This window comes from Alosa alosa, chromosome 10 (assembly GCF_017589495.1).
Source record: "Alosa alosa isolate M-15738 ecotype Scorff River chromosome 10, AALO_Geno_1.1, whole genome shotgun sequence".
NCBI lineage: Eukaryota > Metazoa > Chordata > Actinopteri > Clupeiformes > Clupeidae > Alosa > Alosa alosa.
This window is the reverse complement of record NC_063198.1, coordinates 5,802,332-5,817,587: the sequence shown is the minus strand read 5'-3', so window position 1 is coordinate 5,817,587 and position 15,256 is coordinate 5,802,332. Positions and strand designations below refer to the sequence as shown.

Below are 15,256 nucleotides of genomic sequence, written 5' to 3'. Positions count from 1 at the left end.
ATTTTGAGTCTAGGTCAATCTGGTAAAGAGAAATTAGCATAATTAACTTTTTTTTCCAATAGCGCCACCTTTGGGTGCAGTACCCCAAATTTTGGGTTATGGGCAGAGGGGGATACTGGTAACCATACCTGAAAATTTGAAGAGTTTTGGAGTTACGGTTTTAGGCTGCAGTATGACTTTTACAGAATTTTGGCCGAAAATGAACGGTACAGAAACAATAGGGGTCCTGCAGCTACGCTGCTCGGACCCCTAATAATAATAATAGGAAAAGCTAGTAACTCAATGGGGGCCTTCGCAGCTTCGCTGCTTGGCCCCCAATTAACAAATATTAACAAAGGGTTAGGTAATTATTAGTTTGCTATTTATTATGGCACCTTATTATGGAGTGTTACCAAAAAGTGATAACAGCGTGACAAGTATAGAACATTATAGATGTGAACATTGCAAATTACAATGAAATGCTGGAATGTTGGAAACACTCAAAGGTAAACCCGAAACACTATAATATAAATATGTTTGCATGTAGCACAGGGGTTATTAGGGTGTCTTGGCTCATGTTCTCTTGATTCTGGCATATTCTGTGCTGTCGTCTGTGTCCATCTCCACTTGGGCTGCTCTGTGTTTGTTACTATGGATCACGGTTGAGTAGGTCACCTCGTCCTACAGGAAACAACATGTCATTTTCCAACTGATACCATACTGAAAAGTTTAGAGCATACATATCACACTGTACAGTGTTGTTTGCATGTACACATAAACAAATGTACATAAAATACATACAAATTTATTTACACACATAATTATTTAAAGGCATTTTAAAGGAAAATTCCGGTATTTAGCACTTTGAGTCCCTTTTCTGGTTTGTTTTGGATGAACTAGAGTGGTGGACACCGAATTTTTTACGATTGGCCCTGTCTCGACTTTTCTGACTCGTTTTGAATTGCCTTTGACTAGTCAGAGTGGCTGCCTACAGGTATGCTCAAACATGTCCTAAAACAACCATTAAGGTTCGTTTTCAAAACTGTGCAACTTACCGAGTGGTTAGTGGTGTCGAGACAGGACCAATCGTCAACATTTGGTGTCCACCACTCTAGTTCATCCAAAACAAACCAGACTCAAATTGCTAAATACCGGAATTTTCCTTTAAGTATTTTATTCACTCTAACCTGGTTTTCTACTCGTGTGAACATGTCATCTCTGGTTTCCTGAACAGTGCAGTACACCCTAGTGTCATCCTACAGAAATCAAGCATTGCAGACTTGAGATTAGGTAAACACATATACATGCACACACACACACACACTGAATAAAAAAGACGGAACACTGTCACAAGTCATTTGCAAATGGAATAAACACAATGCCCAGTACAGAGTCAAAAAAGCATAGCTGTATAAACTTACCTTTTGCTCATCCTCTTGTATCTGTCCTGATTTTGTCATTTCCCCTTTTTGGCCTAATAGAACAAAGTGTTTTGCATTTAAAAGATGTTTTGTTGTGTGTGTGTGTGTGTGTTCGTGCATACATGTGTGTATTAGCCTACCTTTGTGTCTCATGTACAGGAATATGACCACTCCCAGCAGCAGTAACAACAGCAGCACAGCAACAAGGATGAAGATGTATAAAGGTGTTTTGGTTCCTCCGTTCCTCGATGAGTCTGGAAATAAACCCAGCAGTCAGTGTGAACAGAGCTGTTGCTCAATGTTACTGTGCATCACAGGACAAGTATGAGTATGACCATATTAATATCACCTACTTAAGGCCTAGCCAGAGCCCACCCAAGCATTGTGTCTTGCCCACCCAAACAGACAAGAATCTTTTTTTCTATTTTTTGGAGGGTTGTCAGCCCATAGACAGGTTTTTCAGTTGAGCATCTGTGCAATGTGCAGTCTCAAACCCAGCTTGAATGTAAATGAGTTGCCGTTGAGTGCAATAGCTGTTAGCTGTGCAGTAGGCCTAAGTATGTTTAGTAAACCCCCTCCTGATAGCTTAAAGGAAAACTCCGGCCATTGTCACATAGATCTCTGTTTCTCAAAGTAGGTAAAGTAAACTTTATTTATATAGCACATTTAATGTGACAAGCACAGACCCAATGTGCTCCAAATGAAAGAGAAAAACAACAAACACAACATGACCAAACAATAATGATAAATTTGATAAACATAAGAAGATGGACGTTAAAATACATAAAATAATTAAAATAAATAATTAAATGATCAATAATACAAAATATTAAAAAATAAAATAATAATAATAATTTAAAATAATAAACAATTACATTACTTAAATAGCCTTAAAAGCTTGTGAGAATAAATATGTTTTAGTTTGATTTTAAAACAATAATGCCAATGTGTATATGTTTTTATTTTTTTCATTTAATCTTTTATTTATTTATTTATTTATTTATTTCATATTTTATTTATTTAACTTTTTTATTTATTTAATCTTTTATTTATTGATTTCATATTTCATTTATTTATTTCATTTTGGCACAAAAAACATACAATACATTGTTGGAGCAGTCCTTAGTGACTAATGTGCTGAATTTGAGTGAATTCTGGGTATTGCAAGGAGCCCTTTACCTGAGGATCTTAGGGATCTGGTGTATATTATGCAATGAGCATGTCAGAAAGGAGGGAGCTACGCCCATCAATGATTTAAAAATAATCGGAAGTATTTTAAAATCAATTATTTGCTTTACTGGGAGCCAATGGAGTGATTTTAATACTGGAGTGATGTGGTGAGATCTTTGTGTTCTGGTCAGTACTCTGGCTGCGGCATTTGGATAAGCTGGAGTTTGTCTGTTTTGTCAGTCCAGCAAAAAGTGTGTTACAATAGTCTAATCGACTAGATATAAAAGCATGAACCAGCTTTTCAGGGTCTGCTTGAGTTAAAAGGCATCTAACCTTAGATATATTTATAAGATGATAAAACGCAGTCTTGGAAATATTAAATATGTGCTTCTGAAATGGACCAAGAACTGTCAGTAAGGAAACAATCGGTGCGACCTAGCTCAAGTTACTGCAGCCAAAAGCAAGATTAGCAAGGCAGCTACAGTGCTACACTCTGGGGGGCATGATTTTAAAGATGCTCTTAGTGTAGCACTGTAGCTGCAGCAACTCAAGCTAGTAGCCTACCGATTTTTTGTGTTTGTGTTTTGTGTATGTCAAAACACAAACACAAAAAATCGGTAGGCTACTGTCAGTCGATAAACTGTATGTCAATGGAACTCTGTATCGCAACCCCAATATCACCACCTGGCTATAGCACATTATACCTCACGCCAACACTCATCTTGATTATAACATTGTCACCCTCAACTCTCTCTAACCCACTGAATCTGGCAATCTGGCAATCCACAAAAACAATAAAACAGTTCATGAGCGATTCTGGCCTTGGCGATTGTTGGCGGCTTCAGCACCCAGACTCCAAATGCTACTCTTTTTTTCTCTCCGGTCCACCACTCCTATTCCCGTATTGATTATTTTCTAACCAGCAACTCTATAATGAAAAATATCTCTGATTCAACAATTCATCCCATAGTCATTAGCGATCATGCCCCAGTTACAATTAAATGGAACATAACTAACCAGCAGCAACCATCTAGCAAATGGCGTTTTAATACATCCCTCTTACAAGACCCAAATTTCATCCGCCTTGTTTGGGAGAGAGTGGGCATTCTTTCTAGAAGTGATCAACTCCCCTGAATCATCTCCTTCCCTTCTGTGTGAAACAGGAAAAGCAGTACTCTGAGGAAGAATCATCTCATATTCAGAATACAAAAAAAGAAGGGAAAAGAACAGGAAGTAGAACTCAACAATAAAATTAAACAGTTAGAAGAAACCAATGCAAGCAACCCAACTGAAGAAACACAGGCAAAACTTAGGAAACATAAATTCAAACTCAATGAAATACTCAATATACTCAATTCAAACTCAATGAAATACTCAACACACTCAATTTATGATTCACCGTCTAAGGCAGGAAAACTTCCACCATAGCAATAAATCAGGTAAATACTTAGCAAATCAAATTCAACGTAACAAAGAAAAATCAACAATCCCAGTCATAAATAACTCAGCAGGGAAGCTAACCAGTTCACCCGAAGAAATAAATCATGTTTTTTACCAGTTTTACAATAAACTATATTCTTCAGAAATAAACCAGGAATTCATAGACTCTTTCCTAAACAGCATCAACTCAATGAGACCCAAATAAATAACCTGGAATCACCTATAACTCAACAAGAACTGTTTGATGCCCTGAAACAGATGCCCAATAATAAAGCACCAGGTCCGGATGGCTTCCCTGCTGAGTTCTACAAACAATTTTGGACCATTTTAGCTCCACTTTTCACCAGAATGATTAATGAATCAAAACAGAAAGGACGTCTTCCAACCAGTTCCACCACAGCCTCAATTTCACTGCTCCTCAAGCCCAATAAGGACCCAACATTGCCATCCAGCTACCGGCCAATCTCTCTCCAATGTGGACAATAAGATAATCGCAAAAATGCTAGCACACAGATTAGCAAAGGTCACCCCATCCATTATCCACCCAGACCAAACAGGCTTCATTAAAGGCAGAATTTCATCCACCAACACCCGCAGACTGTTTAATATAATGTATCACTCCACAAATGTTCAAGATAATACCATCATAGCAACTCTGGACGCAGAAAAAGCATGTGATAGGGTGAACTGGAATTTCCTGTTTTCCAACTTAGGGAGGTTTGGCTTCGGGGAGTCGTTCATTAACTGGATTAAACTTCTATACACCTCTCCTTCAGCCACAGTAATCACCAATGGACTAACATCACAAAGTTTCACTCTTCACCGGGGAACTAGACAAGGGTGCCCATTCTCCCCCTCACTATTTACAATCTTCATTGAACCCCTAGCAGCTGCCATCCATCAGAACCCCCTCATCAAAGGTGTCCAGACTCCATATATGCATAACAAAATCAGCCTTTATGCCGACGACATTCTTCTCTTTCTTCAAGACCCCACTACATCAGTAAAAGAAACCATCAAACTAATTGACACATTCTCTAAAATTTCTGAATACTCAAATCAATTGGAATAAATCTGCAATTCTCCCATTACATCCCAACAGCTGGGATGTGACAGCCAACTCTTCACCTATTCCACTCTGCACTAACTATATCACTTACTTAGGGATAAAAGTCTCCCCTAGGCTGTCAGCATAGTTCGAATTACAGGGGGTACTGGGGGGTACTATACCCCCCAAAGAGACAGAAATATCAGTTTTGGGGGGGTCAGATATTTTTTCTGATATTGTGAAAAAATATAATTACAGTTACAATACAAGTCAACTCCTGTTTTCACTGTAGAAATATTTTAATGTAAAGCGATTTCAGAAACTCCTATTGTGGACCGTACCATTTTTAACCACCGTGGCGCTAGAAGCAACTGAGCAAGTGTCAACATTGAATGACAAAACGCTAAGTAAATTCCTCCAGTAGGCTAAATTCGGTTTGCTGCTGATGTGCATGGGTAGGCCTAAATGTAAATTGCTAACTGACGTCTAGCTTGTTGAAAATGTGTTATTTTACAACCTTCATTTATAAACGTGCTTGTTCTTTCATAGCTCATGTCACCTCTTCATACATTGAATTACTGGCTACTCACCTGCTACTTACTTACCCACTGAGGCTAGTAAAGTGGACCTTGGTTAGTTACCAAGGTAATTCTCTATTTAAATAAACCTTTACATTGTGGTGAGGTAAAATCGATTGTCATTTCCAAGGAGATGAACTCCATAGCCTAGGTGTCCATTCTCATTATATCTTGAATAAATTATTGTGCCCTTTGGCACAATAATTAGTTTTAGTTAGTTTAGATTAGTTTGGCACAGATCCTGTGTTTTTATATTACACAGAGGGTCTGATGTAGCTAAGCCTACATAATATCAGTGAAACCTGTGGAAACATAAAAAGACCCAAGTAGCCTAGGCTAAATATGTGCTAGTATTTGAATTTGTTTTTAATTGGTTGGTATTGTTTTTACATTCTATTATTTCCTATTTTTAGTTTGATAAATGTAGTTTCATCTGAGAACCCTGATATCTTAACGAAACTATTTTCTATCTACAAACAATTACATTAAAAGTGTAGGTGCAGTTAGGTTTTATACACTGTTCATATGTTATAAGTAAAGGGGTACCCAGCAGACAGGCGAGGCACAGGATAAAAGCCGTGAGCAGACCGCAGGGAGACGACACGATGAGGGCAGAGGGCAGAGTTGATCAAAACAGTTCTCTTTTGGCCAATCAGCTCCACTTCATTTACAAATGGCTACACCCCACCCCCTCAGACAACACCTGGTTAGACCTAGAACAAACAATCTGTAAAGAAATTAAAATCTCAGATCTCCCTTTCTGCAGCCAGTCAATCAAAAAACATCCATCCTTCAAAGCCCCAACAATTTAATCTACTCTGACAGCCTGGTGGAGATTCTACCACATCACTGATTCACCTATAGCACCATCAATTCGCACCCCGATTTGGAATAACCCAGATTTCACCGTCAATAAAAAACCACTTAACTTTCATACATGGATGGGAAAGGGTATCACTCACCTTTAACACATTATTCAAGACAATAATCTGGCCTCATTTTCCTGTTTGGTCCAGAAGCACGGCATCGAGAGTAAACACTTCTTACAATACCTGCAAATTAAATAATCTATCCTAGGAAAAAAGTAACATCCAGACAGCTAACCTTGACATTCCCCCACCAATCTCAGAGCTGCTTAATATTCCCTCTCCCAAAAAAATACTCTTCCAAATTTACAAAATTATATCTCATTCAGAAAAAACAATTGGCCTGCCATATCACAAATGGGAATCAGACTTATCAATTACTCCCGGTGCAGACTTCTATGGTTATGGTTATGGTTATGGATTTAGCAGACGCCTTTGTCCAAAGCGACACATAAATACAAAACAACATAATAATATTTAAAATTGAACAGGGAACAGATTAAAATGTAGGTCAAATATAGTAAGGAGAATAGTTGTAGTACACAATAATATCAATTCAAGCAATAGCCTAATAAAAGCAATGTAAAAAGGGGAAAGGCAATAATAAAACAATAATGTCAATTCAATCAATAATATAAAACAATGACATGCTAAGACTACATTAAGGAGAATATCAATAATAAACAATAATGTCATATTAATTAACAGCCCAATTAAAATAAAACAACATTATATAAACCATAACACATAAGCTTAAACAACTAAGTATATGTTGAATAGGAATGTCTTTAGACCCCTCTTAAACGACCCCAAAACTACCACAGGAACGGAGAGCACTGGGCAGTTCATTCCACCAACATGGAACCACTGAAGAAAAGAGTCTGGAATTAGACCCAGTTTTCATGACTGGTTACGACACAACATCACGCTCACCAGAAGACCGCGGTGGTAAGGTTGGGGATGTAAGGCTTGATTATTGAATTAAAATAACTAGGAGCAGATCTACTGCTTGAGACTTCTGGACCAAAATGTGCAAAAACATCTACTTCATGAAAAAGAATAGTAATCTACAACTAATACAATACAAGGTTCTTCACAGATTTCACTTCACTGCACATAAATTGGCTAAAATGGGGTTTGGTTCGGATCTATGCTCTCACTGCACACAAAACAACCCAGACACATACATCCATGCGGTTTGGCATTGCACTCCAATCAACCACTTCTGGGTGAGTGTCACAAAATCTCTCTCTTCCATCTTTGGCTGTCACATCCCAGCATCCCCTTCCTTATGCATACTTGGTGATACATCCACAGTCAATTTAAGCAACTCTTGCAATAAAACACTGCTGGCAGCGCTGACTATCGCCAAGAAAACAATCCTCATGAACTGGAAATCTAGGAACAATGTTCACATCACTCATTGGAAAAACTTGTTAACAGACTATATATCATTAGAAAACCTATCAACTACAAGCGTAATCAATACTCAGGATACAACCTCTCCTTGGTACCCCTTTATCACCTACCTACAGTCCTGACCCTCTTTGCCTGAGATCCATCTCCACACCAACACACTTCATCAACAGATACACATATCCTCGAACACTGGGCAGGGGATGGTAGCTGGAACTATTATTGTTATTATTATTATTATTATTATTACTATTATTATCATTATTATTATTATTATTATTATTATTATTATTATTATTATTATTAATAGCAAATAAATAGCATCCTCTTCTTCCCCTCCCCCCTTTTATTTACATCTCTGGTAACTTTACTAATTGTTATGTCAATGGTGTTTGCAATAAAAAATAAATAAATAAAAATGATCCAATTTGACTGTGTTGCTATGTTTTTTTATATCAATGTGGCTAGGGATGTAATGGTATGAAATTTTAACCTCACGGTTATAGTGACCAAAATTATCACGGTGTTTGGTATTATTGCGGTATTTTTAAAAGTGTCAAAAGTTAACTGAACTTACATTGAGGAAGGGATCACATCTTACTAAGTAGATGTGATCCCTTTATTCTGGTGCATTTTAGGTGGCCTATTGCTACTGGAGAAGGACATATGTTCATTCACATTCATAGGCCTAAATCCTGCCGAAACAAACGTTGTGGCTACATGATACAGTGCACATTTTGCAGTGAAAATGTTCCGCCTTTTAAAAGCAGGTGTAGCCTAATCCGAATCTCAGTTAAATCCATCAATTAGACATCAGAATCAGTACCAGTTTTGTTCCATTGTACCAGGCCTACTGTATGTCAAAAGCAGGCTCGGATGAAGCTGGAAAGGATTAAACACGGTTTCCACACCGTGGTAATTAACCGTGATAATTATGATATTTGAAATGAAAACGGTAATTGTTATCTTCAACATTTTTATCACGGTTTACCATTATACCGGTAACCGTTACATCCCTAAATGTGGCATGCAAACGTTTGTAATGTATCTTATGTTTTCAAGTCAAGTAATCTCTAAAGCCTCTCAAGCCCCAGCTTCAAGAGGAATCAGTGCTGGTTTTGCAGCTACATGTATATTTAATCAAAGTATCACCACAATTGTATCCAGATGTATTTATCGTACAGATGTTAACACGACCATGCAAGACAAGGGCACCAGCAAAGGTACTGGTAAAGCTGGAAAGATCACACACCAGCCAGAAAATGAAGGTAGTTTTTAACCAGAGATAATATACATGTGAGAGGTGGAAGAGCCAGCAGCACACACCACCACATAACTACTGTAGCACAGCAGTTTTAAAGAATAGCACACAAACTCTAAACTTGAGCAATAGATACCAAAAAATCAGAATTGGGTTGCTATGCCAATGTCAATGTGAAAATGCTATTTAAACATTCAAAGATCACTAAAGAGGAAATTGTGTTATACTATTGTCCTAAATGTAATATGCAATGTTGATAAAGGGGACAAACCTTTTTCTTTAGTTACTGGTGTGTGTGTTTTAGGTGGTGCTTTAGATGGCAACACGCTTGCTGGTGATATAGGATGAAGATATGGAACAGAAAGAAATATATTTTAATGAAAGGACCACTGATGTCATGGTAATGATTAAAACCATTTATAATCAGATGATAAAACATAAAAAATGCTGACCTTTAATAAGGAGGTTAATTTCCCTGAACCTGTTTATTAAGAAAGCACCTATATATTCCCTGGTCCTCCTCAGTCAGGTCTGATATGAGCAGAGAAGCATTTCCTGGTGAAAGATGCTTAAACATCTGAACTCTGCCTCTATAGGGTCCACTTGTACTGGGTACTTCCATGGGTAAGCCATTTGGAGACCCTCTCCATCTGAAGACATCCCAGTTCACACTCTCAGGTTTGACATGCAGAGGAGAACAGGAGCAGGGCAGCAGCACAGATTCTCCTGAGCTTTTCACAATCTCAAATCTTGTGTTCTTTTCCATTAGAGAGCATTCTGGAAGAAACATGACACTTATCAAATATTGTCTAAACCCAACATAGCTCAGTTTCTTGTCATGAGCATTTTCCCCTTCTTTTCACATAGGCCTACATCATAACAACATATAGAACTACAACACAAATTGTATTGCTGAAGCAGTATCCTTGTCATTCTGAATCAGTTGCAGTAAAATAGTCAATTCTGTCTAAAATATTATTACATAATAAAAGTCCTACCTTTAACTGTAAGTGTGATGTCTCTGTAGCTGGAGGTCCAGCCCTCACACCTGTAGTTTCCCTCATCCTCTTTAGTCAGGTCTGATATGAGCAGGGAGAGATTTCCTGGAGATTCCTGATTAAACATGTGAATCCTGTCCGGGAGGTGAGATTTGGTGGGATAAATCTGTTGGTGTGTGTTTTTCATCCATCTTAAGTGGTGAGGTTCATCCTGGAGATTAGCACAGGAGCACGGCAGGAGAACATATTCACCAGGATATTTAGTGACTTTAATACTGTTCGTATCTTGCAGATTGCAGCCTTTGGAAACACAAAAAATATTGGATCACTCCTCACCTGTAAATCCAAATATTTCTTACAGTTTTTCTTCATTGCTTGAATGCTTTTGTCAACTCAAACTTCACATTTTCAAAACAACTAACACAGGCCTAAAGAGAAGCACTATGGTTACAATGATATGTTTGCAAAAAGCTTTAAAACGTACAACACATTTAAAACATGAAACAGAAGCAGAAGAATATTTCCTTCAAACACAATTTGAGGTCAAATCAGTGAATGCTTTCAAACTATCGTTGCACAATAATTCCAAAAATTCCAGATTCCAAAAATAATTCCGTGGAAATGCATGGATTCCAGTTGCTGCTACTGGAAGAAACTGGAATCCATGCATTTCCACTGAATTATTTTGGAATCTGATCCCTATCATACCTGTTCATTCTTACTTGTCCTTTCGACTTATCGTGACTAAATTCAAGATGGCTGCAAACGCTAAACTTCATTGAAGATACTGTCTGTATAAATCGTCTTGTAAAGTAAACTACCAGTGCTTTTCAAAGTTCTCAATGTCTCGTTTTAAATGTCAGGGCCCTCGGAAGTCTACCAATGAAGTGTGGAGATACATTGAGCCTCGTAAATAGTGTAAAACAGTGATTTATTTGCATGGCTAGCCCGATGCCGAAGCACCACCATTGAAAAAGCTGTTGGTAGCATCAGCTAACTAGCGCCAGATTTTGGAGTGCAGGGGACAAGCCGAGATGGGCTATGAGACATCACGTTCACACTTTCGGTATCATGTTTCAACACACTTTAGGTCAATATCACACCGGAATTCTCCTTTAATTAACGACCGTCTTTGGAGGAGTTAGAACAATCATAGTTTGTGGTTTTATATTGTATGAGTTGTAAATTAGTGTTGCTGGTCATAGTAAAGATGTTCCTGCAGATTTGTGTCCAGAAATTGGGGTCGGGAGGTCACTTTCCCATTTTGTTTTGGGGAGTGTTATGGTGGGGTTTGAAGAAGAGATGAGTTTGTAGAGCTTTGATATAAGTGTTTTGGAGTGGTTGGACATTTCCATTAGTTGTTCACTGGTGTTGGAAAGTTGTAAGGTGTTGTTACTTATTTTTATTTTGGATTTGATTAAGGATTTCAGCTGTTGGTAGTGGAGGAATTGGTCTCTCCCGATCCCAAATTTCTGGATGATTGAGGTAAATGTTTTTGTGTTTTTCAAAAACATGATAGAGGTGGGTGATTCCCTTTTGCTGCCATTTGGGAAAATAGATAGGTGAATTGTGCAGTCGAAAGTCAGGGTTGTGCCAGAGGGGGGTGAGCCTAGTATAGGGTTGATTTTGTCATTTTGTTGGCTTTCCACCAGGCTGTCAGAGTTGAGGATATTGTGATGTTATGAAAGAAGTCTGTAATTGTTTTGTTTTTTTGTCTTTTCAGTAAAAATGGATGGTGAGAGGGTCTAGGGGTTTTGAACCATTTGTCTGTCGGGGTAATTGGGATCATAGAGAATAGATAGTTGAGCTGTGGGAGAGTTTTCATTCAGCTTCATTGCTGTAATTCGGCCTGGAGTTTTTTCCAGTGTTTATCGTCTTCTATTCTCTTCAGGAGTGGAGCTACTCTTATTGCTCTATGTGCCTTTGGCCTCTTTGATCCATGCTTGCAATAGCAGTGCAGACTCAGAGGTGCTATCTTTTATAAATAAGGAGTGATTGTTGATTAAAGAATTGTGCAAGTGAGTTTCACACAGATATTCAATTTATGTTAGCTGTGAAAAGATGTTTCTCATTTGTTCAGCACAGTTAATCTAATTGGAGTTTGGAGTCTTTCTATGACAGGTATGTTAAATGTTTGAAAAAGGGTTTGAAGTTAAACTAATGAAAACATTAGTTTAACTTCAAACCCTTTTTGCTTGGTCAAATTTAAGATTATTTTGTATTATATTTACGATGAACCACTGAGGAAAATTTAAGATTATTTTCCTCAGTGGTTCATCGTTGGTGGAACGAGTTGCCCTGTGCATTTTTGCGATAGCTTTAAAGAGAGGTCTAAAGACGTATATGTTCAGTTTACACTTAATTAATTAAGTGGTTCTTATGAGTTATGGGTTTTATATTTATGGTATTTGTTTATGTTCATTATTGATTGTTGATAATGTATTGACATTATTGTTATCATTACTATCCTTAATGAAGCCTTACCTACTTTTTATAACTGTTTGCTGTTACTTTTAATTGTGGTATTATAATATTTGTAAGTCGCTTTGGTCAAAAGAATCTGCTAAATTACATAAACTTAAACTTATGCTGTGGTAAGAAGGTGAAGATGAAGATCAAGTGGATCCCAGTTCCATTAACTGCATCTTAGCAATCAAGAAAAACTGTAATCCATTTATATATTTACTGATCCTTTTGGAAATTCATCTTGTACCATACAGCTCGTCAGATAGACAGAAAACAGCCAATAACAGGACCACTAAACCCTTCCATAATTCCACACAAAAACAATACACAACATCAAGTATCTCTACATTCTAAACTATTATTTATTCAACAGATGTACTGTGGTTTATACAAACAGTTTGCCTACATGATCAGATTTCACTGATCCCTGTCTTGAAAGCAATCTAACAACACGTACATACGTACATATGTATACACTCTGAAATCTATGACTATGAATTAAGAGACTATTCTGGAAAGTCATAATCCATCATCACTGTCATCCTTCACATACATACAGCACTCCTCACATACTTGCTGCACTGCCCCCCACATACACAGCACATTGTCTTCGGGATCTTCTCCAACACACATCCTCTACATACTTACAGCACACTGCCCCACCTACCCACACACACACACTACACACATACACACACAGTCACTGCTCCACTCCCACCCACACACACATCTTCACTGTCATCACTCCCACATACATTACATACAGTACTCTGCTTGCAATGGTAAGTCCCTGACCCCCAACACACACACTTACATCATCACTGTCATCACTTCACATACATACAGCACACTGCTTGCTACAGTAAGCCTCCTCTACATACTTGCTGCACACTGCCCCCCACATACACAGCACATTGTCTTCAGGGATCTTCTCCAACACACATCCTCTACATGCCCACAGCACACTGCCCCCACCTACCCACCTACACTACACACACACACACACACAGTCACTGCTCCACTCCCCTCCAGCCCACACACACATCTTCACTGTCATCACTCACATACATTACATACAGTTTACTCTGCTTGCAATGGTAAGTCCCTGCCCCCCTACATACACAGCACATTATTTCATCAGGAAGCTTCTCCAACACACATCCCAACATGCTTACAGCACACTGCCCCATACACAGCACATTGTCTCATGAGGGAAGCTTCTCCACACACATATTGCACTGCCCTCTCCCCACATACACAGCACACTATCCCATCTCCCTGTCATCCCCAACACACACACCAAGACCCCTGGCAGTTGGGTTGTATGAGCCGTGGATCTGCCCAAGGTTTCTTCCTTGGTAGGGGAGTTTTCCTTGCCCCTGTTGCTCTTAGGTGCTCCTTGTTGGTGCCCCCACCAATCCCAATCCTCCCCCACCTTTTTTGTGCAGCCCTTGCCACTTAATCTACTAAACCCCTCTTCTACTGCACTTTTTACAACAAATAGGCTGACACCAGACATAATTTCACTGCATTTCTTACTTCCAGTAACTATATGCATGTGACAATAAACTTCCTTGTATCCTTGTATCCTTGTATCCTTGTATCCAGTCTGGTGTTGTAGTAACTCACCTGATGCAATTCTGACCATCCAGCAGAAGAAAAGCAAAATAATCCGCGGCATATTTACTGATAAGTCGCCTTTGCTACACCTTTCTCTCACATACGGCAAGAGTGTTAGCAGCTCTAATGCAACATCCTTCCTTTTACACTTCTCTATATGTTTCTCTCTGCCATCCCCTGAAACTGCATCACATGGAAGTGGTTGAGGAGAGCAACAATAAAGTTCTGTTTTCAGCACAACTCAACAGCAATGATGCACCCACTGTCAGAAACTATACAAACATTTTCATTATGTATTAAATAAGCATTTTTAAAATTTATATATAATTGTCTTGTCTTGTACGGTTGCTGACAGAAATTTGAATTTAGAATGCAGTGGCCCATTCCACTTCACAAAGGTCCACCCATTAAAAACATTCTGGCCCAGGGGTGAACAAAAACCCACCACTGACCCCAAATCCTAATAAATAACAATAACACTTGGAGGGGAGAGAACAAGGACATACAGCCGTAACACCTTGCCACTGTCCTGCATGACCACGTTGCACCACTGACGACGCTGTATTCTACTGCATGTACTGTTGGAATGTATTGCCACAAGATCATGCATGCAGTACAGCATAGAACTGCAGTGTGTATGTCCATGATTTATGCAGTGTAGTAGTGTATCACATTTTGTTTAATGTTATCATGTCTGTTGTGTTTCATAAAATGATGAATAATGTTATCATGTCTGTTGTGTTTCATAAAATGAGGAATAATGTTATCATGTCTGTTGTGTTTCATAAATAATGAATAATGTTATCATGTCTGTTGTGTTTCATAAATAATGAATAATGTTATTATGTCTGTTGTGTTTCATAAAATGATGAATAATGTTATCATATGTCTTCGGTAATGTCTCCAAAGCAAAGCCCTGCTGCTTCCTGTAATGGAAATGACATTCACTTAATTGATATGAATGGGATGTACTTTTATGATCTTTTAATACCA

At 38.3% G+C, this 15,256-nt stretch overlaps 1 protein-coding gene across 4 annotated transcripts; it reads right to left on the bottom strand.

Annotated features, from left to right (window-relative positions):
* Positions 1 to 339: 339 nt before the first annotated feature.
* LOC125302143 lies at positions 340 to 14,368 on the bottom strand. Of its 4 annotated transcripts, none has more exons than XR_007194853.1 (8): positions 14,273 to 14,368; positions 10,178 to 10,477; positions 9,632 to 9,956; positions 9,451 to 9,510; positions 1,541 to 1,654; positions 1,401 to 1,453; positions 1,167 to 1,235; positions 340 to 660 (listed from the first exon to the last, which is right to left on the bottom strand). XR_007194853.1 is itself a non-coding variant. In XM_048255169.1 (6 exons), exons 1-6 carry the CDS (start codon positions 14,322 to 14,324, stop codon positions 553 to 555), a joined length of 696 nt encoding a protein of 231 aa, XP_048111126.1. In that variant the 5' UTR covers positions 14,325 to 14,368; the 3' UTR covers positions 340 to 552. The 4 variants fall into 4 exon arrangements, 1 of the variants encoding a protein (XP_048111126.1); XR_007194855.1 differs by having other exon boundaries at positions 9,661 to 9,956; XR_007194854.1 differs by having other exon boundaries at positions 10,178 to 10,388.
* Between the last annotated feature and the right edge of the window lie 888 nt (positions 14,369 to 15,256).